The sequence below is a fragment of the Tauraco erythrolophus genome, chromosome 2, assembly GCF_009769465.1.
Source record: "Tauraco erythrolophus isolate bTauEry1 chromosome 2, bTauEry1.pri, whole genome shotgun sequence".
NCBI classification, from domain to species: domain Eukaryota; kingdom Metazoa; phylum Chordata; class Aves; order Musophagiformes; family Musophagidae; genus Tauraco; species Tauraco erythrolophus.
In genome coordinates this window covers 26765433-26790172 of record NC_141466.1, presented here as the reverse complement: position 1 = coordinate 26790172, position 24740 = coordinate 26765433, and the positions used below count along the sequence as shown (strand labels likewise).

Below are 24740 nucleotides of genomic sequence, written 5' to 3'. Positions count from 1 at the left end.
CTTGAAAAGGGAACAAAAAGTTTATTGTAGGAGGGGAGCATCACCTTGACTACATGTAAACTCAATACTAACACTATTAAGAATAATTTCCTAATATAAAATTTTTTTTTTTAATTATATAATGTTAAGTATGTTCATCTGCTAATACAAGCAATGTACTAGAAGATAAAAGCTGACAATTGCATCCTGCATTCCAGCTGATACAATAGTTCATCGCGCAACATTTCAGGCATCCACAGAGCTGTAGACACATTAAGATAACTGCCAACTCTACTGTAAGCCTAACTTGAAACATGACTGCATGGTACCGAACTTCACAAAACAGTAAATGGGGCATTTGCTATAGTGAAAGCGTGAGTCAGCTGAATGCTTAAGCCCTTCCATTACGTTAGGTAGGTCTGAAGGAAAGCTCATTTACCACTGATACATAGCGAAGGTGCAACTATCTGAGGGCATATGTTTCTCTTCACAGTATTCCAAAAAGAAGGATCTTTTCTTTATGAATCATGCTCCTCCTCAAACCTCTGCAACATAGCTACACCGCTAACATGTCAGACAATTCTAAATCAAGGGTGATTAAGTGTCTGAATACTGGCGGAAAAAAAGCGCTAACAAAAAACTCCCCACACCACATGACATTTTTTTGTTTTCATCTGTTCCGAATTTTGCCCACAAAAGGAAGAAAGCTCGTGAGAAGGAAAATAGGAAATTCCAAACAATTTCAACACAGTGAAGCACTCAGGCTGTAATTGTGGGATACTGAGAGTGGGATTCAGCTCATTCAGCTTTTGATGTCAGCGAAACCAGACTTGCATCGGAGGTAGGATCTTAAGAGCTCCATGTTCAGACTGACATCATGTGTTTAATCCAGCCTATTTTAGACATCTACTTAAGGATGATAAGTATAGGATGATAAGCCCTGGAAGGGCTTTATTGTCTCCGCTGACTATAAAAGTAGTTTAGTTGACCAGTTTGTGTGCATTTGTCTTAAGGGAAGACTTTTGCACATGTAGGTCTAACACATGTCTGGGATAGCAGTGAACTTGTTCTGTAACAAGAGAAACCCCTGACCTGCTTCTAGCTTTCAAATACATCTAAACACAACGAGTCTGGAATTTCTAACTGCATAAAATAAGCTAAAGAGGAATAAAAGGGGTAAGAAAAATACAAAAGATACAGAACAAGTTCTATGACTCAAAATCATAGCCTCAGGAAGGGGAACAAAGGAAACCATGTCTCAGATTCAATTCTGTTCCAATTCCAGTTCTTCAGTTCCAATTACAGTGCTAGGTCCTGAATTATGTTCCAAGCTCACCCAGCTCAGAAAACGCTTAAATAAAAAATAAAACAAATCACTGATGCCAGGTGATGGAAAAAGATAGCATTAGGTTATGTTGGGTTTTGTTGTTGTTTGTTTGGGTTTGTGGTTGTTTGTTTTTTTTTTTTTTGGGGGGGAGGTGGTGTTTGGTTGCTTAGTTTTAAAATAGTCTTTCATTAATTACGTGTTACTGGCAGATCAGGACTTCTGCACTCACCCACACTCACTTCTTATGGCTTACTATGTCTTAGAGCTGGGTTTTTTTCCTGTTTTCAATGCTACAGAAAAGAGTTTAACTCAGTAACTTATCTCTACCTGTCTATACATTCACATGGAAAACATAATTTGCTACACTTTATCAGAACACTGTAAATAATTATACCAATCATCTACAATAACTTCTGATCATGTCTGCCATGTCTTCTCATGAAGAATTAATGTAGGGCATATGGCTCCCAGAGTGGTATATTTCTAAAACAACCTTAAAATTGAAAAGGCATTTTCAGTTGTCATAGAAAATTACGTATTCAAGACATTATGTATAACAACATATGAAAAACACTGAAACAGAAAATAAACTCTGTAAGAGAGACTCATTAAAAGATGTACAGAATAATAGTTCAAATATAATAAAAATGCCTACAAATGAAAGGTGATCCTCAAGTACAGTCTTTATATACGACATTGTTATTTTGGGAAGACTACTCATTTAATAGATACAACTTTCTTATACAAAATAACAAGGGGCAGAACTGCAGTCATTTTCAACAGATGCTATTTTTTAACAAATAAAAGCAAGAGTCTTGATATGTACCAAACAATGCAGCTGAACATATCTACTTCTTAAGACAGATCTACCCAGTTACAAAAGATGTAAAAATATCCCAAATCAAAACACACACCCTTTAAAATGAGAATGGTTAGTCTTAAAGTTGTAATTTGTGCCTAGGATTACATTTAGGATCTAATTCAACAATGACTGCTTCAGTTAAATTAATTCAACAATAAACATGGTATTGTGAGCAGCTTCAATTTCAACCATTATTTATCTGTCCAACAATAGCTTTAGAACAGTTTCCAAAACCAAGATAGTACTGAAGGCTTTATCTCCAATTTAATATGAAAGAGTTCTCCAGACTTCAAATATCCCTGGGATTAATGGATTCCCTCATTGCTCTTTTGCTTAAAATGGTCTCTTGCACTGCTGGAAATACTATCAGAACTCTTGAGGTAGTCAGCTTTTAATTTATCGCAGAAGGGAGGAACACCAGATACTATCAAAATGATAGTACTATCTAAACACAACATTTTTCTCTTATGACCTCCTACTGTAGTAAAAAATTGGTTTCCTAGAACTCCAACAAATACTTCTGTATCTCTTTCAGAGTAGAATTAAATGAAAAATATAGTGAAGGTATAACAAAATCGAGGCAGAAATAAAAAAACATGAAGCATTTTCTAAAATGAGAGAAGGCTAATAAGAAATTGCTACTAGTTCTTATGAACAAAAGAGCTTTTGGTTCTCACTTACAATAAAATTTTGTAAGAACAAATCCATCTTATACTGACAATCCATAAATTCATTTGTTTTGATGTTGTCTAGTACACAAATATACGTATGTTAATATTCCTAGTGCAACAATTTCCATTTTGTAGTACAGATGGAATTGTAAACCAGCTCTACTTTCATCATTAGCCCAGTAACAGAAACCCAAATTACAACAGAAGTAGGGAATATCTCATGCAACTAGTTTCCCCACAATGTCCTTTTTTGTGATACAGATGGGAGATCTTTCACATGAGTAATTGTCTTAAACTGTATCCATCAAGAATTCTAAGAGAGCAGTTTCTGGCTAAGAAACTCACCAGTATGTCAACTGTTTGAAGCTGAAATGATATATCCAAGGAAGCAGTACTCTACACTTGCTCAGGTATTGCTCCTATCTTTACTTACAGTTTACAAATAGAGTATTTTTGCTGCTTCTCCATGTTCCATTTCATTATAGACTTCTTGATATCTTATCGTGCTTCTCATTCCTATATTTTCTGGTCTCAAAAATACTCACTCGGCAGATAATTCAGAGATACCAAAGGGTAAGATAAAAGTTAAGAGTGGTCACATGAAGCTGATGGATCAACAGAGGGGATGGACATGTCTACCGGTAAAAGAAAATCTCCTTCCTAGACACTGTCAAGAAGGCTGGTGTGCAGGAATAGGAATCGGGATGCATTTTTTCATAAAAGTATCTTCATGCACTTTTACGTGCTCATATAGGGAACTAATGCTCTCCAAGGAGCATTTCCTACAAGCAGTTAACTCCACAATGTAAGAAAAAATAATGAACAAATTAAAAAAGAAGAAAATAAACTAGATGGCTCCTTAGACGGTTGGTAATAGTTGCAAATATACCCTTGGCAAATCAGGGCTTGTTTTAATTCCAACAGTGGTTGCCTTTGGAAATTAAAACAGATATTTGCCTCATGTTACTGTGTCATGATTGACCCATTACCCAAATCTTCTGAACTTGGCCACCTAGCTGCCTTTCAAAACTGTCGACAATTCAACACTTGTTTAACAGAAGCATAAAAAAGCTGTGTATTTCACATATATTCAACTTCAGAGTAATCTTTATTCAAAATAATAAACGTTCACATGATAAAGAGAACTATTTTGAAAAAAAAAATGTAACTGCAAGTGTCCTCTTACTGTTTCTCAGGTTGCTGACATACAGAAGATGCCACAGAGGAAGGTGGCTAATAAGCTACTCAGTTTTTATGCTTCTTATCCACATCTCTCTAGTCTCTCACAGAACAGTAAGCGTCCAATAAGTGATGTCATCACTGTAGTTTTAATGTATATGAAATGTGTGTATTCAATTATATACTGTGAAATCATTTAAAAAGCGCTAACCTCTTCAGCTGAAAGACTACATAAACAAATGTTAGAGTTTAGGTATAGCATGATTCTTCAAGTTTTTAATACCCTATCTATCGTTTCAACTATCATAACAACTACAAAATATCTTTTTGTAAAAACTGTAGTTGTAACAAGTATTGTTCCATACTGCAGCTTCAACCACAGCTGTTGCAACTGCATAAGCAAGGCAGTGATAATAATAATAAAAAAGAACTGATTCCTCTTCTGCTCTCAAGAACAGAGCTTTGCAGGATTTTTTTGTATTTCAGCTGAGAGCAAATTAAAAAAATAAACATGTTTATTCTCATCTTAAGTATACACAAATTAAAGAAATTATTTTTATAGCTGTTGCTGATAGAGCATTTACAATCTGTACCATGTAACTTCAGAACAAATTTACAGAGCTGCAACGTAACAAATTTAAAAACGTGATGAACAGCATATTTAAAAGCATTTTAAAAGGAGGTCAATTCTGACCTCTGGGCCATGAAGCATTGCATTAACAGTTCTGCAGAAAGAAAAATGATAAGGTATGAAATGAGTGCTCAGAAACTAGAACCTTATCAGTAAGAGTTTGATTCAAGCCTGTAAGACAAATTGCTCAGCAAGGCAAGTCACCTTCCCACTGTGATGAGGATATAGCTGAATTTTCAATGCAACTGACTATCTCCCTCATCATGTCTCCTCAACTTGATATCCTTACATTCAGTATCTGGTTTACATTTTCTAAGCATCCAGTTCTTATTCTGAATACATCTTGTCTGAGCAGCCATATACCTACCCTTCCAGGATAATTATCTTCTTCCTTTATCTGACAATTTAGCATCAAGCACAACCACTTTAAAGCAAGTGTAACTGCTAACAAGAGTGGAACTATATACTGCCATAGTTCAACTACGTCTAGGATGTTCATTTACCTGTGATAAAAACACTCGAATTCCAAAAATACACTTGTTATTTGGACTTTGTTTCATGCACTGTCTTTTCCTGAAAGCATGCCTGACACTTTTCTTGTTCATTATTTCTTCCTTTACAGACTTACTTGAGCATCAGTGGATTTTTTAAGGAGTTCTTCCACAAATTTCCAATTGGATTCCTTCTGCTTCTGAAAAATAACGATTATCAGCATGAAACAGCATTTGTATTCCTCACAGGAATCATTATATAATAACATGAAAATAAGCAGGCAAGAGATTTCCAGAAATATTTCATTTCATGACAGCATATTGTAGTCATCATTGGTTTTATGAATGTAATTGATATCTGTCCTAAAAATTAGGCCTCAAAAATAAATAGAGCCAAAAATAAAGAGTACGCAATTTAAACTGGTTTAAGGGACTAATTTGCAATCCAAACCTTTGCTTTTAGTAAAGAAGTAAAACATTCAGGCATTTTTTATTAGTACAAGCAGTATGTCTTACAATTTTTTCCTTTAACATTCTGTAAAAAGGAAGAGATAAAGGATAAGAAGGAGAAAAAGGCACAATCTCACCTTTTCTTGTTTTTTTTCTTTTTCAATGAACAAAACTACTCAACTCATTTTTCACTGGCCAAACATTAAGGATTTTTTTGCCAATTCAGTAAAGAGTTGGCCAGATAGTAATGGCCTATATAGACAGAAACTCTGGAGAACAATACTCTGGAGAGTATTGAGAGACTTCTAAATATGAACTCTTTAAAAAGATGCACTAATATGTATGTAACACAACTGGCTACTTCGTGGCTTTACATTTTTGCACGGAAAGAAAAAGAGAATTCTGAAAGGTTGCCAATGGTAGCAAGTTGCAGTCTGTAGACTGTTCATGGAACAAATACGAATGAAAGGACAGATCTGCAGAAAGTTATGCTAAAGCTGTGATTTCACAATTCAGGAACTTAAGCAGTGTCAGTTAAGGAGTTCCCACTGCTTCCTCCTCATCCTGCCAGCTGTTCTTCCTACCCTGCTGCTGCTCATTAGTTCTGGTACTTCTGTTTGTGGGACACAGTGTGAACCAGATCAGTGAACCAACCCAGAGCTTTATGAAAGAAAGAAAGAATGAAAAAGGGAGGAGGGCCTGACCTAGGTCATAGAATAGGGACACAAATCATTGTGCCAGAACAGCAAAGGGTATATCATGCCTAGGGCGGTAAACAAGACTTCTTAAGCTGTTATTGATGCCAAAGCCTTTGTACCATGAAACCAGAGCTAGCATCCTGTCAGGAGGAGAGGCCACTGCATCAACAAGTAGCCAAGGAGTAAAGGCAGCACTTCAATAATAAGCAAAACCCAGGAAGTGTACAATCAGCACTCCCAGACAGTTCTGGCTAGTATTTACATCAGATTTTTATTTTGATTGCTGCGTTTTTGAGCTTGATGTACATCATGTGAATACCTACATGCTGGCATGGTCCTACTGCAGATTCCAAGTAAAGCTAATCAATTGCTCAAAAGCCAGATTTATCAGAGATAAGTTGATATTAAGAGTCATGCTAAATGGCTATGAGACCTCTGAACGTCTCAATCAGACTGCTCAGAACATGCTTTTAGCACTCCCATAGTCCAAGGATGCATGATTTATACAAAAGGTGTCTATTGCCAAAGTTCCAGCTCAGCTGCAGATCACCTTACAAGATCCTGGAGTAATCTAGGGCAAACTCCTGATGCCAACTGGCATTGATTACAAGAGTGCACTCAGGTTCAGCCCAAACTCAGAAAAGAATGACACCAACCACCTCTATTTTTAGCCTCAATTGTCTCTATCTTTTAACAGACTTGTTTCATTCAAATCCCACTAAATTTACATCCTAACAGTATTCCGTGCTACACTGGCAATATGGCATGGCAACTGTTTACAATCCATCCTTGTCAGAGAATATGTACAATCTACATCTCTTACTCCAAACCTGCTGGCTTACAACATCCTCCCTCCATCCTCAAACACTAAAATCAACAGAACCTGAAGATGTTATAGTGCATAGAAGTGCTGCTAAAACTAACAACTTGAGCTGAGACCCTCTGGGTTCTCGGGGAGAAACTTTTGCAAAGACTAACAGCTGACTACCTGGAGGAGCTGTACTAGGCTTCTCAGTGGGAAGTCCATGTTTGCATATCTTGCCACGTAGTCATTTCGGATTATTCTATTCAAAGGCAAGAATTCCTAGCCCCAAGTAATTCTGCCTATATTTCCCTGGCCCACAGTATATTGAAATTGACCCCTGCAATGTTTAGAAGTAGCAAATTTTCTCATCAGGTCCCATTTGGTTTTTAAATGTATAAATCCAGCTTTTCAAGAGTGAAGTGGGACCTGAATGTGAGGTTATGGAAAGAGACATTTACTATACATCCCTCATAACAAAGTCTCTAGGAGACCTGGCCAAAATTTTCTAGTTTAAAAAAAATGGTTTCATATGTATGAGATATATATTCGATATATATGAATCATTGCATATTTGAAATTACGTTATATAAGCTAAAGGGGAAAAAATAAAAAGAAGCAAGTCTGAAACCTATTTAGAATTTTAAAAGCTTTCGTAATAACCTCAAGGCCATGCAGACCACATTAAAAAATTGAAAACCTTCCACAGATGACACAGGCTTAGAGGCAATTTTTGCTACAGAGCACATGAATAACCATCACTGTGGCACATCACCCTCCCACCTCTGATCACAGTTAATTAAAAGAAAGCCTGTGTCATGAAGCTATCGCATCACATGTTTAACCAACAAAACAGGACTACATTGAGCCCTGATGTAATACCACCGACTTCACAAATTTATATCATGGACTATTTTATCCTATAATGTTCAAAGAATGTTTGAGGCTGTAATTTGAGGGAGGATGGAAACTAAAGAAATGGTTACCATCAACTACCTATGACAGACTACATTCTTCTGGTGCATGAAAAGGCAGTGTTGTTACTGATAGATTTTTTTGTAAGCACCCATGGCACTTAAGAGAACAAGGATCCCTGGACAAACTCACAGCCACACTCAAAATTGCGAAGCACAGCGAACAGTCTGAACAAAAAAGACTACTGGAAACATCAAGAGGAATGCACACAGGATGGAAATTCTGGAAATTGTCTTCTCCCAGGTGAGCTCTAAGGAATAAATATTATTTAATCTTGGGCAAGTAACTTCCTGTTACTGTGTCTCAGATTCCTACTCTAAAATATGAACAACAGGAATCCTTTTTTCCATTCTACGTCTGTTTGGCTTATTTAAATAATATAGTGCCTGAGGCAAAAAATAATCTCTCACGAGGCTAAATACATAGTATGTATCAGTATAAGAGACAAGAAAAAAAAAATCCAATGATCAAAGTCAACAGTATCACTGCATTTTGATTAGGGCATAAAATATAAGAAACTCAGGATAAATGTCTGCTTCACACTGGTTTCTGTATTTGACCTGGGAATAACCTTGTCTCTCCATCTAACTTCCTCTAATAAGGAGGGAGCATAGTAATTCTATCTTCCCAATGTCCCTCTGAAATACACTATGGACTGTGGTCCTCCCTCATTACTGTAGTAAAGGGGCAAAAGCAAGGGAAGCTTGAGACAACCTTCAGTGTAACAACCAGATGTGGTCTGCAATTTTACACTGTACGAATGTGTAAAAAGTTGCTTTATTTTGCCAGGGCATTATCAGTAAAGACTGAACCACATAATAATGAGCAGTCTGCCGTGGGATCCTAAAAGATCTGTCAACCCGCAAGAGCAGAAGCATAAGCATCCCACGTTCATCAAGTTCTCTACTCACCAGAAATGGACATGAGTTTTTCAACTAACTATTCAAGCACTGAGTTACCACACCTTCTCTTTCTTTTTTTTTTTTGACAAATCAGGGAATTTTTGCCAGATATAAAGAAAATAAATTCTTACTTTTATTAGAAAATCTAATTTTACTTAGGATTAAAAGCATTCACAAAAGCTCAACATTTTTCATTTCCTCTATCTTTATACATTGATGCTTTTAAAGGAGGGGGGATTTTTAAGTTATCAAAACAAAGTGGTTAACTGATGTGATCAGACTCTTTCCTCTTTACAGATCTTCAGTTCACACGCATGTTTTAACCTTTCATCCTAAGTCAGCACGGAAAATCATGGCGAAGATTTTAACAGAAAAAGGGTATGACCTTTCCAGTTTTAATACACACTATTAAATTAAAAATAATAAAAGACACTTCACAAGAAAGGGCAATTTAGCCCAACTTGTGGAATAAGCTGCATAGAGCTGATGCTTGGCAAACTAGGGATTATAAACAATCCAGCTGAAATGTAAAATCAAAAAAAACCCCAAACCCAAACACAACTACAATGAGGCAAAAGATAGAAGAACAGAAAGACAGATGACAGAAGATGACACATCCTGATTCTCCCTAGTGCCAAAAACACTATCAGATAAAAAAAAAAAACAAATCACAAAAAAACCTGGATTGCTGGGTCTTCAGATATTTCTTTGGCTTCTAGTCAGCTCCCTTCACAGTCAATTAAGAAAAAATGGCAGCTTTCATACCTCTCAAAACGGATGAATTGCTTCAGCAAGCACCTCCTTCCTTCCTAACTAAGGCTTAGAAACTTAAAACTAGGCAGGATGAATCTCAGAGTTGAGACTGAAGAAGAGTCAGGGTTTACATGTCTTCAGAACTGCAGAAAACTGCAGTGAGGTCCATGAAGGAATCTGATGCATCAGTACCAAGCATGGCCCTGCATACATCTTACAGGTGTAGGAATGGCATGTGCAGGTTTGTTTCATCCAGGCCCCTTACAGAACGCATGGTAATGGCAAGTCCCTCACAATGAGATTCACAGACAAGAACCTGATCAATCAGGGACTAGTCCGCTCCAGCCAGCAGGAAAATCTAAGACTATCTTCTAAAAGAAAGTTTCTTGCAAGTTACTGCCAGAACTTCCTAAGCCGAAGCTTGAATTCAACAGTTATTAGACAGTGTCTATTGGTACCACACCAACACAGAAGATTAAGCAGTATACACGAATATATATGCACCTCATTGTGCCATTGCTGTGATGCAAAGGGAATGGAATTAGACAGACCGGAATTTATCCAGAGCAGAGCTACTGCTTTTTTTTTTTTTTTAAAAAAGTGGCATTAACAATTACGCAGTCAATGTTGGAGGTTCATACTTCATATGATACAACCTAATGTGTTTGGTTGCTAAAACAACAAACCCAGTGAAGCATTTATGCTGCAGGCAGACAGTCTTAAAACATACCCTACATTATTAAGTATATGTGCTACTAACTAGTTGGGATATCTCAAGTTTCCTTAATATAGTAATCTACTGAATCTCTGGTGTATAACATGAATATCTCAAGGGGCTCCTGGAATGTTTACTTGTGTACAAAGCACACCTTAACACCAACAACCTTGAAGGACCTTTTAAGGAAAATTCCTGTATTACAACATGAATTGTTTTCAGTCAACAAAAATAATCAAGAAGAGTTAGAGACTTAAATAAGTTACAATAACTTTTAGGTTTTTAGAAAAAAAAAAAGCATACCCACCTTTTCATCTAGTTTTCCATTACGGTCAAACTGGTAGAGTGATGCCAGATGAGTAATAATCCACCAGCTAAAACTCAGTGGGTCTTTACACTGAATTGATTCAAAACCAGATATCCTTTCAGAACTACTTGGCCTTTCAAATATATTCTTTAGAGTTTTGTTCACCAAGCTCCAGAAAGACTGCAGAAAACGCAAAAGTAAATTTGAACTATGTTGAACAACAAAGCCTATGTTAACAATTTTCTCTACAATACTGTCCTATTGATTAATTTGCGTTTACAGAGAAAAGCAAAATTACAGTCATTTAAAGAAAAGAACCAAAACAGTGTTCAGTATTACCAGAGAAAACCTGGAGGTAAATTAGAATGTCCTCTCTCAAATGCCAGTAGAAAGCAATGTGAAAGGACAAGCTTTAGTCGCAAGGAAGAACACAGTGTGATACTTCACAGGCAAAATTACAAGCTGATGGAATGATGATGTACAGACAGGATGGTGCATCAACACTCACATGAGAGAGACAGAGTTCTTTAATGAAGACTTTTTATAACAGATTTTTGAAAAACTTTTAGTGCCAGACTAACCTAACCAAGAGGAAGATAGTAGTAGATGGTAGAGAATCAGTTGGAAAGACAGCAAACTGAGGTTCAAATTCCCTGGTTTTGTTCCAAGTCTGTTCCAGCACTGACAAATCAATTAATTCTCTTTGGCTCACATCCCTTCTATACCACAACATTATATCTTCTTAACAGCCTGTGCCTATCTTCCCTAATTATACGGAAACTCTCTGGGACCTCTTTGCACCTGTATTTCACTCACCTTAGCTGGGTCCTGATCCTAACTTATGCTTCAAAGTGGTAGGGCTAGTGCAAACACTTAACACTAATGAAGTTTCACTTGTGTTGTCCACCTTGACCTCTGTTGCCACTAACAAGTAAATAGCTATCAGTAAAAACACTCTACTGTGAAGTACTTCCTTCTATACGAAGTGAACAGTACTCATTGTGCAGATGGCAGCTTTGTTTTTTATGAAGATTATTTCAGAAAAAATTTTAAAGGATTTTAAAGGATTTTGACACTTAATATTCATTAAGAGAAACATCAGCTCAATTTTAACCAGTAGTCAAGAAAGAAAAAGCATGACACTAGAAAATATTAGCAAAGGAAAAGAACAAAATAGAAAACATCATCATGCATATCATTGTGTATAAACTCATATGGCCACCTAATCCATACTTTGAATACTGCATGCAATCCTGGTACTCTGCCATTTGAAACAGGATGTAGTAGTATGAAAAAAAGCTCAGAGAAGGGTGAAAAAGATGACCACAGGTAGAGAATGGCACTTGTAAAAAGAATGACTGAATACATTAAAACTCTTCAGCCTAGAAAAGGCAGAAATCAGGAGGTATCAGAAAAAAAAAGCCTGAAGAGACACATGGTCATATTGGCATAAGGAAGAGGAACAGGTAGTGATTGGCTCTTCCAATAAAAGTATAAGGGGGCATCAAAAGAAGTCAGCAACTACAAGATTCAAGAACAAAAACCAGGTGGTTCTTGTAAAGCTAGTTAAAGTATGGGTATCAAAGACAGAAACATGGGCTAGATGGATCATTGGTCTGGCTGTACCCGTGTTTCTAATGCCTGGAGATGAATCATTGTATGACATAACACATAAATTGTAAATAATAATAAAAATTTGAAAACTGAGTAAAGATAGTTTCTTTTCTTTTGTCCTACCATACAACTTTCACACTCTGTTCGCTTGCTTTGCTTTTCTTAGCCCAAGGAGCACTCCTTATCCGTGCCCTAGGACACAACCAAACAGTACACTGCAAACCTAGAGTCGAGACTCGATGCACATTCACGACAGTGGTCTAAAGCATCACGGTTTGCATGCAGTCGTCCTAAAGCAAATGTAAAGTCCAGTTCTGTCACCAGATATGTGAACTAGTGCATTCATGGCAATCTGGGAACATTTGGCGATTGTATTGCATATGTAACATGCATGCATACGTAACAAGTATTCTTCCACTACCTCTGTGTGAGACCCTTTATTTCTGTGGTCCAGCAGCTGAATAAGTAGAATCCATAATTCTTTAACACAGGTACAGGGATAATGGTGATTAGTAAGAGCCTCAGAAGGTCTCACCTGAAAGAGAATATGCAACACAATTATTCAGAGAAGTGTTATTTTTGAAATTGCATTTTATGTGCCAATATTTCCTCTGGTTTTGGCTGCTTGGTTGCTGTGGGTTTTTTTCAGTTAAATAATATTGCTACAATTACACATGGGAAAGTGCATTATTTCATTAACATCCAAAATATATTCTCATACGACAAAGACTGTTTCCTAATTCTACATAACTTACAGGTTGTGCTATTTCTTAGTTTCTTCTGAGCTACTTTAAAACATTATTTAATCAAATGAAAATGGGTTTCTGAGACCTAAATGAAACAGAATTGAAATAAATACTGATTCATTGCCTGACACAACGGAAAAGAGAAAATGATTGATTAGATTTTCTTTATGTTCTTGGGAAGATAAGAAAAAGATTTCCAAAGATTTAATAGCTATTATTGTTGTTATTTTTAACTGAAAAATCCTTAATGACCAGCCATAATGCTAGTAGAATACGTTTCTGTTGGCATGAGGATGTTAATGTTCCCACAACATTTCACAAAATCTGCTTTTCGGTAAATTTACTGCAAGGCATTCTTTTAATATGCAGAAAACAGCATATTTCAAGTCATGTACGTTATTTGATTACTATTCCATATTTAACAAAATTCACTCAGACTGATGCATTTCAAATGCAAAGTAGTCTTCTGTGATTCATCTTTCAGTTTTACATTCCCTGAATCGTGAAACAAAATAAGCAAAACAGCAAAAGGAAGTGCTAAATATATAAAAATTCTCTGTACACTTTAATGTTTTTAAGACCTACCAGCACTGTATTTGAAATAACCATAGTATAGACAAAACTTTACTTATTCTATCTTAGGACCTATGAATCCACTGAACTGTATTCAGAGGTAGTAAAAACAGCAAGAAAAGCTTTGGCTAAATAGCATAATTCAGCACATTTTACCTTCAGCAAGGACATAATGGCAGAAATGTAGAAAGAAAAGGGACAAGACAAAGCAGCTCATACTTAATTTATCCCTAAACAGCGAGTAGTCCAAGTTTGAATAATCACCCTACATCCCTCTAAAGCAAACAGAGGGGAATGGGCACCTAGAAAGACTAATTCATCTAATTCACTGCAGAAGAAAGAACTGTTGCTATCCTTCCCTAACAATAAAAAGGACATTGGGTGACTAGTTTAGCCAACTAACTCCTAGACACCTAGATGTGATGAGGTGAATCCTGAATTTTTATATCCTCATGCTCTTCCTGATACATTCATGCACAACTATTATTGAATCATTCTGGTACTTAAAATCATTTCTGAATTTGGAAACCTAACAGTGTAAGTTAAAAATTAAAGGAAAACACGCAATGCCAGTGACAGCAGTAGCTGTGGGAAAGAGACATTACAGAAGTGGAAGTGAATGACTAAAAACCACAGTCGCACAATTAGAAGAATAAGTAGATCACCAATAGTTTCAAATCTGTATAATATTCTATAAGGATATATACTTTTTATTTATCATTTGTATTTAGAGTAATATGTTTACAAGTACTGTTTTCATACAGCTCCAGATCATGTTTAAATACTGAACACTTAATTAGAAATATCTGTTGGAGCGGGTCCAGAGGAGGGCCACAAAGATGGTCAGGGGGCTGGAGCACCTCTCCTCTGAAGACAGGCTGAGAGAGTTGGGGCTGTTCAGCCTGGAGAAGAGAAGGCTCCAGGTGATCTTATTGCAGCCTTCCAGTACTTAAAGGGGGCCTACAGGAAAGCTGGAGAGGGACTTTTTACAAGGGCATGTAGTGATAGGACAAGGGGCAATGGCTTTAAACTGAAAGAGGGGAGATTTCAATTAGATACAAGGAAGAAATGCTTCCCTCTGAGGGTGGTGAGGTGCTGAAATAGGTTGCCCAGAGTTGTGGATGTCCCATCCCTGGAAGTGTTCAAGGCCAGGCTGGATGAGGCTTTGAGCAACCTGATATAGTGGAAGGTGTCCCTGCCCATGGCAGGGGACTTGGAACTAGATGATCTTTGAGGTCCCTTCCAACCCAAACCATTCTATGATTCTATGGTGATTCTATGATTTATAAGTATGACACTCCATTAAGAACCCTGCTTACCCTATGAAATTGCCTGACAAACAATTTAAGAACATCATGACGTCAAGACTGAAATACTAAAAATAATTCTATTATTCACATTCCACATATACTGTTTAGAGTTTTTTCACGTGCCTATGCCTCCTCACACTTCTAATTAAAGATCCATCAGGGGAATCTCTCACCAACCTGAATTAATCTTATGTAAATATTATCTTGAGGATAAACTCCAGTGTGACCACTAAAGTCTATTGAAAGACTTTATTTAACTACTTTTATTTAACTACGAACTTCCCCAAACTGAATGCCTCAAAAATACTCTGGTTATGATGCATCAACAAAAAGCAAAAGAGATCCCTGCAAAAGGAACAGTCTACTTATTACAGATAAACTGTAATACTGGAGGATTTTATGGAAGTATTAGGTACACAAACTATCTAAAAAGTTAGATTTTCAGGCCTTTTACATGGAGTACCAGTTATTGCAGCAACTATGTTTCTTCATAGATTCATAGATTTCTAGGTTGGAAAAGACCTTAGAGATCATCGAGTCCAACCATCCCTAATCCCCATTAAACCATATCCTCAAGTAGCTCATCCACCCTATTCTTAAACACATCCAGGGATGGGGACTCAACCACCTCCCTGGGCAGCTTATTCCAGTGGCTGACAACCCTTTCAGAGAAGAAATACTTCCTAACATCCAACCTGAATCTCCCCTGACTAAGCTTATGCCCATTTCCTCTTGTTCTATCACCCATCACTAATGTAAAGAGCCCCTCCCCTACCTCCCCACCATCTTTTCTCAAGTATTTATAGGCCGTAATCAGGTCTCCCCTCAGCCTCCTCTTCTCCAGGCTAAACAGCCCCAACTCCCTCAGCCGCTCCTCATAAGTTTTATTTTCCAGCCCCTTGACCAGTTTAGTCGCCCTTCTTTGGACTCGCTCCAGGAGCTCAATATCTCTCTTAAAGCGAGGGGCCCAAAGCTGGACACAATATTCCAGGTGCGGCCTCACAAGTGCCGAGTACAGGGGCAGGATCACTTCCCTGCTCCTGCTGGTCACACTATTCTTGATACACGCCAGCATCCCATTGGCCTTTTTGGCCACCTGGGCACACTGCTGGCTCATATCAAGCCGGTAGTCAACCAACACCCCCAGGTCCTTCTCCGCCAGGCAGCTCTCCAGCCACTCCTCCCCGAGCCTATAGCGATGCTTGGGGTTTTTATACCCCAAGTGAAGGACTCTGCACTTGGCCTTATTAAAGCTCATGCCATTGGCCTCAGCCCAACGATCCAGTCTGTTCAAATCCCTCTGAAGGGCCTCCCTACCCTCGAGCAGATCGGCACAGCCTCCCAGCTTGGTGTCGTCCGCAAATTTACTGAGGGTACATTCAATCCCCTCATCCAGGTCATTGATAAAGATGTTAAACAGAACTGGACCCAGCACGGAGCCCTGGGGAACCCCACTGGTGACCGGCCTCCAGCCAGATTTAGCCCCATTTACCACCACTCTTTGGGCCCGGCCATCCAGCCAGTTTTTAACCCAAAGGAGGGTGTGCCTATCCAGGCCAGCAGTTACCAGTTTCTCCACCAGAACACTATGAGAAACTGTATCAAAGGCTTTACTGAGGTCCAGGAAAACTACATCCACAGCCCTTCCCTCGTCAACCAGGCGGGTCACCCTGTCATAGAAGGTGATCAGGTTTGATTGGCAAGACCTGCCTTTCATAAACCCATGTTGACTGGGCCTGATCACCCGGTTAACCTGTATGTGCTCATTAATAGCACTCAAGATAACCTGTTCCATGACTTTGCCCGTCACCGAGGTCAGACTGATAGGCCTGTAGTTCCCCGGATCCTCCTTCCGCCCTTTTTTGTAAATGGGGGTAACATCCGCCAGCCTCCAGTCCAGCGGAACTTCCCCAGTGAGCCAAGACTGCCCAAAGATAACGGACAGGGGTTTGGCAATGACATCCGCCAGCTCTCTCAGGACTCTCGGGTGGATACCATCAGGCCCCATAGACTTGTGGGCATCCAGCCGAAGGAGCAGATCCTTGACCCGTTCCTCTTGGATCACAGGAGCTTCAATCTGCTCTCCCTCCCTGCACTCAGACACCAAAGGCCAGCTCACCTGGGAACTGCTGACCTTATTATTAAAGACTGAGGCAAAGAAGGCATTAAGGACCTCAGCCTTGTCTTCATCCCTAGTGACTAACGTACCCCCTGAGTCCAGTAGGGGCTGGAGGTGATCTTTAGCCCTCCTTTTGTTATTAATATATTTATAGAAAGACTTTTTGTTGTCCCTTACGGAGCTGGCTAGTCTAAGTTCCAATTGGGCTTTTGCCTCCCTGATTATCTCCCTACATGCCCTAACTTCCTCCCTGTATTGATTCCTGGATGCCTGCCCATTCTTCCAAGACTTGTAGACATCCCTTTTTCTTTTGAGATGTTCCCAAATCTCCTTTGTTATCCAAGCTGGTTTTCTACCCCGGCGGCTCGACTTCCGGCACACAGGGACAGTTCACTCCTGTGCCTCCAGAATTTCCTTTTTGAATAGTAACCATCCCTCCTGCGCCCCCTTACCCTTGAGAGCTGTCTCCCATTGGACTTTGTTAACCAGACTTCTAAACAGCCCAAAGTCAGCTCTCCCAAAGTCCAGCTTGGCCGTTTTAGTGTTCCCCCTCCTAACTTCCCCTAGAATTGAGAATTCTATTATCTCGTGGTCACTAAGCCCCAGGCGTCCTCCAACCTTCACATCTCCCACAAGACCTTCTCTGTTCACAAACCGCAGGTCTAGGGGAGCTCCTTCTCTAGTCGGTTCACTAACCAGTTGTGAGAGGAAGTTGTCCTCCACACTCTGCAGGAACCGCCTAGACTGTTTCCTGACTGCCATGTTATACTTCCAACAGACATCAGGCAGGTTAAAGTCACCCATAAGGACAAGGGCTAGTGAGCGCGAGACTTCCCCCAGTTGTTTAAAGAATAGCTCATCAGTCTCACTGTCCTGATAGGGTGGCCTGTAGCAGATACCCACTACAATATCCGCCTTCATAGGCCCCTCTTTGATTTTCACCCACAGACATTCTACTAGGTCATCCCCAACACTTAACTCTAAACAGTTTAGATCTTCCCTTACATACAGGGCAACCCCACCACCCCTTCTACCTCTCCTATCCCTCCTGAAGAGCTTGTAGCCATCCATGGTAGCACTCCAGTTATACGAGTCATCCCACCATGTTTCAGTGATGGCAACTATGTCGTAGTTTCCCCGGATAGCAAGAGCTTCCAGTTCCTCTTGTTTATTGCCCATACTGCGTGCGTTCGTATAGAAGCACGTAAGTTGGGCTTTCGACCCCACAGCACCCCTAGGGGGGGAAGTTTTATTACCTGAGCTGTTATTTTTGGGATTCTCTTTAACCTCTAGGCAACTTGTGTGTTGCTCTTGACTACACATATCACCCCCTAGTATCACTGAGGCAGCAGGCTGAAGGCACCTGCCTACACTCCTTTCTTCAGACAATGGAGGGCCGTCCTCGGCTGTTAATCCTCTAAGTCTGACAATACCCCCCACCCCCTTCACATCTAGTTTAAAGCCCTGTTGATGATCCCAGCCCTGTTGATTCATCTACTACTTGAATCTACTACTGTGCTCTTCTACAATATAGGAGGCTGTCTTCTGCAGGAGACGTGCAGTATCCGTCCAGGATAGAGTTTGGCTAGTGATATCAAGGCAAGACACTATATTGACATTGGTTAGACTAAGGATAACCAAGACACTGTTTTCTTCAGAGAGAGTTTGGATTTCCTCTTGCAACATCCTGAGTTCGGTATCTTAGTAAGAAGGGTACTGTTGAGGCAATAGAGCTCTGGCGCCAGAGTTGTTCTGCTGAAAATAGAAAGAAGATATCCAAGGATATATATTTCTCTGCCAAATGTATCTCAGAGCGCAACAGTCTCAGTACATGATCCAAGTCTTGATATCAGAGCTGCCCAAGAAACAAGTTTGAATATATGACTATGAAGGATTTGAGTTTATGTCCCTCCTCCTTCCAAGGATACCCACAAATGTTAAGAACTGCGCTTCTGAATATTCTCAACTAAAAGTTTAATTATATGTTTTAGTGATGAGCTGACAGTGTCATCTATTACAGGTAACAGTTGTGTTTTCAGTGATTTTGAGGGACATTATTTCCATTACTGGATTATAGCCATGAATGCATACTACAGGAGGCATCAGCTGAAGACCCAGCTCAAGTCCAAGCACCACTTGAAATGAATCTCAAATATAACTAGTTCAAGCTATGTGGCCCAAGCCTAGGGAGAGCTGAAGAAAAAGTGGTGGCAAAACAAGCTCTTCAAAAGGAAAAGATGTGGCTCTGTGGAAATAGGGTGAATCTGTCATACTAGTATGCAACATTTCAAAGCCTACCATCACGCGCAATGGTAAACAGATAATATTTGAATCTTCCATTAAAAAAACAGTCTCATTTATAAGCCTTTTGACAGAGGAGGAGGTTGAAGTATTATGTGATAATTTAATAGATCAAAACTGATTTTAAAAGGTAATAGAGTTCTCCACAGGAAGACAGTTTAAAAGAACAGTTATCAAATGCTACTTACAACCATTTCCCCCTCCCTCCAGACAGTAACATGAAAGGAGGGGGACTCCATTTTTCATGTCTTTGTACTAGGAAAACATAAATTATACAGTGGTCACTGCTACTTATTCTCAGAGTTCAGTCCTGCACTCATGGATCACACATGCCCATCTAAAGCAGGTTTCACAATGACACAGTCAAAGAAGATTATGCAGCTCTTTTACTGGCTGCTATATGGAGCTATTATGACTTTCTAGCTTCAGAGTGCTCAAAACAAGTGAGAATAACACTGCAGCTATAGAACGAAGGAAAAATAAAAGAAAAGAGAAGGACAAGTTTTCCCTCGACAAACATAAAAGCGCTGTAACAGAAAGATGAGGTTGCAGAAATAGGAGCAGTGCAACAATAAATTGTAATATGACATTCTGTTAGCGTCCAGTCAGCTTACTGCCAAGATTACAGTCATTCTCTTTTTGTTCCTGTTGAGATAATTTGAAAAGATTTTTTCTTTTTTGCATCTATAGCTCTGAACCTTTTAGACTGTGCCATGTTTGGCATTAAACCTGGAACACTGAACTTAGGAAATGTGGCACTCACTTCTGCTCTGTACACAGTGCATTTCAATATTACTCTCTCATTCAACTGCCAGATGGTCATGAATAAATACAACACAAATTTGAGCTCCTAACAAATAACACTCTTTAAAACATGGAGATACGAAGCCATACATAACACACATAATTTTAAAACTTAGCAGTAAGAAGTGATCTATGCATTGGTGCAATATCTAATTCATATGGTTCCCAATACAAGCATCTAACTGCTCATGTCCTATATAAAGAAGAAAAGTTACCTTTATATACTTGTTGATGGACAAGCTTATTAAATCAGATATGAGATTTCCACAATGTGTTTCAAATAAACTGATACTGGTTAAATTCTCTCCGGTTAGATTTATGAAATTGTTAGCATATATAACTTGTCCTAAAACACAAAAGAAAATTAGACCTATTTAGTCCTGGGTTTGGCTGTAGGAATCCAAGAAAGACAGGAAACTTTTTTCTATCCTATATATTTTAGAATTGGTTTGTGGAGCTGTAAGTAATTTTAATTTACAAACTTATCTGGGAAAGTTAATCCATACTAAGTTCAAGTTAGTCCCTTCATTATTACACTGAAGTCTAGTATTATTCTGATTAACAATAAAATAGTTTGGCACTTTAAAGCCTTTTATTGGCACAGTTTTCACAGTGGAATAAAGATTTATTTATCTGCAAGTTCCTCTTTGTCACATGCCAGTGCGCATGTTCTGAAATCATGACATGTTTTTGCAGATATGCAAGTTGATGACAAACAATTCTGGAGAGGTCTAACACTTTCCTTTGGATGTGTTGATGTAAAAATCTGGCATGATCATATTCCAACTTGAGCATTTGTAGACATTAACACAGATAAAATGGTAAAGTTAAGATCTTATCCCACAAGCTTTCCAGCAGTACAACTCCCTTGACATGAGTGGAACATAAGATCCATAGAACAAGCCTGTATTTTATTCTTGGAAAAGCAAGGTAAAGCTCTGAACCCACTATCCTGCCATTGGTCTCAGCAGTGTGAAGTCTCCACTCAGCATACTTTACAGAACAAGATGAGAACCTAAGAAATGCTACAAGACACATAAGAATATAAGACAAGATAATAAATGCAGAGATACTACTGTCTGGACTAGTAAGTCTTGACTTGCCGGTGTTATTACTCAGAACTTTATATAGAAACATAGAATTCTGGACAATAAATTGCCTCTGACAGTATTCCCATCCTTTATTCAAAAGATTCCAAAAAAAAATGTTATCTCACAATGGATCAGAAAAGAAACTTAGAATTATAGAATGAACAGCCAACCCACACATTATCCAGTAGCACAGACATGCAGAAACAGTGAAGATGCATTAATCCGAGCAAGGCTGCGTTGTGACAGCACTCAGAGCAGGCAAAAGCTAATCCAGGAGCTCAGATTCAGTACCAGTTACCTAGACTAAACATACAGTGCATTCTTTCTAGACCTCAACATTACTCCAACTGTTGCAATTCCTACATGGGACTTATACTGATGATTTATAATAATGGGAGGAGGTTTGGTTGTAGTGACACAATGATTATAGAAGAAAATACATTTTTGTGATTTATTTTGCTACCATGGACATAAACAATAGAAATAATTCTCAAAGCAAATAAAGTTCTCTTCTGTATTTTAACAATTCTTCAGTGAACTAAACTACTTTTGAAGTTGGGTTCTTCAATTGCATTTTATGACCTTTTTTATCTAGCTTCTATGAACAGCTTACTCTTATCAATCTACTTTTTGCCCTTTTAAAAGTTTTTTTTTTTAAAAAAGAAGCTGTGCATTGCCCTTTTCTTGCTATACTTTTACAAGCTCCTCTGACAGAAGTTTCTTTCTTTGTTCAATATTCTCTCAGTGTCACGTATGGCTAACAATGTGAATTATCTGTTCTGAGATGCTTTCTTCTAGTCCATCCTTGAACACATTTCTTACATTGTTTTCATCAAATTGCTGTTCACTGCTATGCATTCTGGATCTCTGCAAATGCATCTTTATTTGCAATATCAAAAAGTGTATTGTTACTAAATATTTAGTATGTTGGGAACAAACTTCATAATCTTGGTCAAGTTTTGATAGAACAAATTCCTAATACTATTACATTTAATTTGAGCTGCATGAGGATTCACAAAGAATCTGCTTTCACCACATTTGAGTTACCCAATTAAATATAGCTACGCTTAAAAACCACCAGAAGTAGTAAATGATTCTGAACAAATTAAGATGAGAAATCTAGGTAAGACACATGTATGAGATTAAGTTCAAGAAAAAAACCCTGCATACTTACTCATCATTTTTTCACCTAGTACATGAAGAATTTCCAATACTAGCCAATGAATATCCAAGTGAAGGTGTAGTAAATGCCATGATGGGGGAAAGACCTGTGAGTAGAAATACACACATTTATTGTATTTTATGACCTTTTTTATCTAGCTTTTTTTAACATTTCTTTCTAATTTTTAACATTTCTTTAGTGAATTCTGGATACTGTACTAAGACACACGAACACAGGCACACATTTTGCCTGCAGTGAACACTACAGATACCTATGATCAAATACACTGTAACATACAAACACGTCATTCAGTTAAAAAAAAAACGTTCACAACAATTAATTCTCTTTGTAGAGGATGTTCGTGAAGTCTTTAATCTGCTCTAAACTACAACTTAAACACAATGTCTTGATTCAAGCTTGACAGATTACAACACTCTTAGTCATCCTTTCCTTTCCAGAAAAGTATTAGGTATCACACAAACTGCTAAAGTAAAGAGTCCTCTTAGAGTAATTCAGAATTTCAAAATTCTCTTCCTTAAAGTTTACTTGAAATTACTGTTTCTTTCATCCGCTAAACAGTGGCCCTAATGACAAGCTAAACAAACAGAAAGATTCAAAACGCTGCTTCTCAGTGGATCATTTCTCTCCAGATATTAGTTTATACAATTTAAGACTTAAATTCTTTTTTTTCTTTCTAACAATTTGAAAGCATTACTTATTATATGTATGCACAAATCTTACTGGTGCATACTTCACTAGTGTTTAATGTTGCAGTGCCTACTTTCATATTTACACTTTTCTTCTTTCTATGCAAGATCCTTTCCTATTTTGAGTTAGATTTCAGCATGTATTTTTTAAGTGCCCCTCCTGTTGGGAAGCTCAGAAATTTTAAACATTAGTAAGGACAAATGAGGAATTTTTAAACATGCTACACTAATCCAAGCCTACATATCTACCTGTAATTGGTATTATCATTAGCATAGTGCAGGAAGAATTCTAAAAGCATAAACATATAAATAAAACCAGTAACTGAAAATCCAAAGTTCATTAGTTGTGTTTGCCAAGTATGGGATGGCACTTAGTTAATACAGGGGGAAAAAAACCCTAAAATGTAACACTTAACTTTAATTTCAGCCTGAAAAAGATTAATTTTTTAGCAAAAAAAGATTAATTTTTCAGCCAAAATTTATCAAGTTGAATATGTACTGTTACACACAAAAAAAATTCAAGTTATAAAAGACATCAACCTTTGCCTGATGTTGAATAGTAAATGCTGCCAGGACATTACTAGGGAGTTCACAAAGGTGACCAATGTGCATGTTCAAAGCATGAAGCTCTTCCACCAACATTGATGGTAACTGCGCTTCTAGTTCTTCGTATGGATGAAGCATTCCGTCATTTTCCACTTTAGGCGGTTCCAGATACCTGCACAAACACACAGACACACAAAAGACGAGTAAGAAAGCTACACAAAGCTGAGTACATAAGTTCGCAAATTGTGTGCGAATCTCACCTGAAGATGAAAACTTTCACATAATGCAGAAACTCAACACATTGACGCCTGATGCTCTCTGCTTCAGAGTGCAAGTTTGCAGCTTGACCTGAAGTAAAAGAGATCAATAGCTTAAAGCAGATGTGCCCACACTGACTCACACAATATATGCATTCTCCACAGTAATTAAACCAGACCACTGGAAAGCCACCTTCTTTTCTGAGGACAACTTGGTAGACAGCTGCTGGCAAACACCCACTTCTAAATGTCATCTTGCCAGAGGGATCCACTCTTTCTCTCATCATCTCAGGCGCATATCCAGATACAGAGGGAAAAGGCGGCATCCAGTCCCTCAGGCAGTCCCTGCCATCCAGAGGCAGGCAATCAGTGCTAGAACAAATCATTCAGCCCTACTGCTCTGCTCTTTGTCTGCTTCCAAGACACCTTCACAAAAGCCAGGTGTGAAACAGTTTCTCAGGATCCTTTTCTTTTGGGGAGCTTAAGCAGGTGGACTTATTTGGAAGCACACTTTGTAACTTCTCTTTCTAGGAAGCATCACATTGCTGCACAGTGCCTTAGGTTGTGTAATGCTAAGAGTCGTCCATTCACAGTCCTGTAGCCGGCCTTTCCATTGCAGCTCTGTATCCTTTCAGCCAATTATTGCAGCTAATGTGTCTCCCTTCCTTTACTCTCTAAAGTTGTTGCTCTCATGGTGTTACTCTCCTTGTCTTGCACCTGCAAGCTCAAACACCATCATTACAGCAGAGATTCACTGGAAGCTACTGT

The 24740-nt window shown here is 38.4% G+C and overlaps 1 protein-coding gene across 1 annotated transcript in view; it reads right to left on the bottom strand.

Moving 5' to 3' along the window:
• The window catches only part of MMS22L (MMS22 like, DNA repair protein), a 99416-nt gene that overhangs the window by 62498 nt on the left and 12178 nt on the right, over positions 1-24740 (bottom strand). Inside the window, exons 5-11 of the mRNA XM_086608170.1 lie at positions 23976-24063; positions 23710-23887; positions 22475-22568; positions 20425-20555; positions 12778-12891; positions 10743-10922; positions 5278-5340 (exon numbers count right to left, since the gene is read on the bottom strand). Of these exons, the coding sequence (XP_086464296.1) occupies positions 5278-5340; positions 10743-10922; positions 12778-12891; positions 20425-20555; positions 22475-22568; positions 23710-23887; positions 23976-24063 (848 nt within the window). The remainder of the gene's footprint in view (positions 1-5277; positions 5341-10742; positions 10923-12777; positions 12892-20424; positions 20556-22474; positions 22569-23709; positions 23888-23975; positions 24064-24740) is intronic.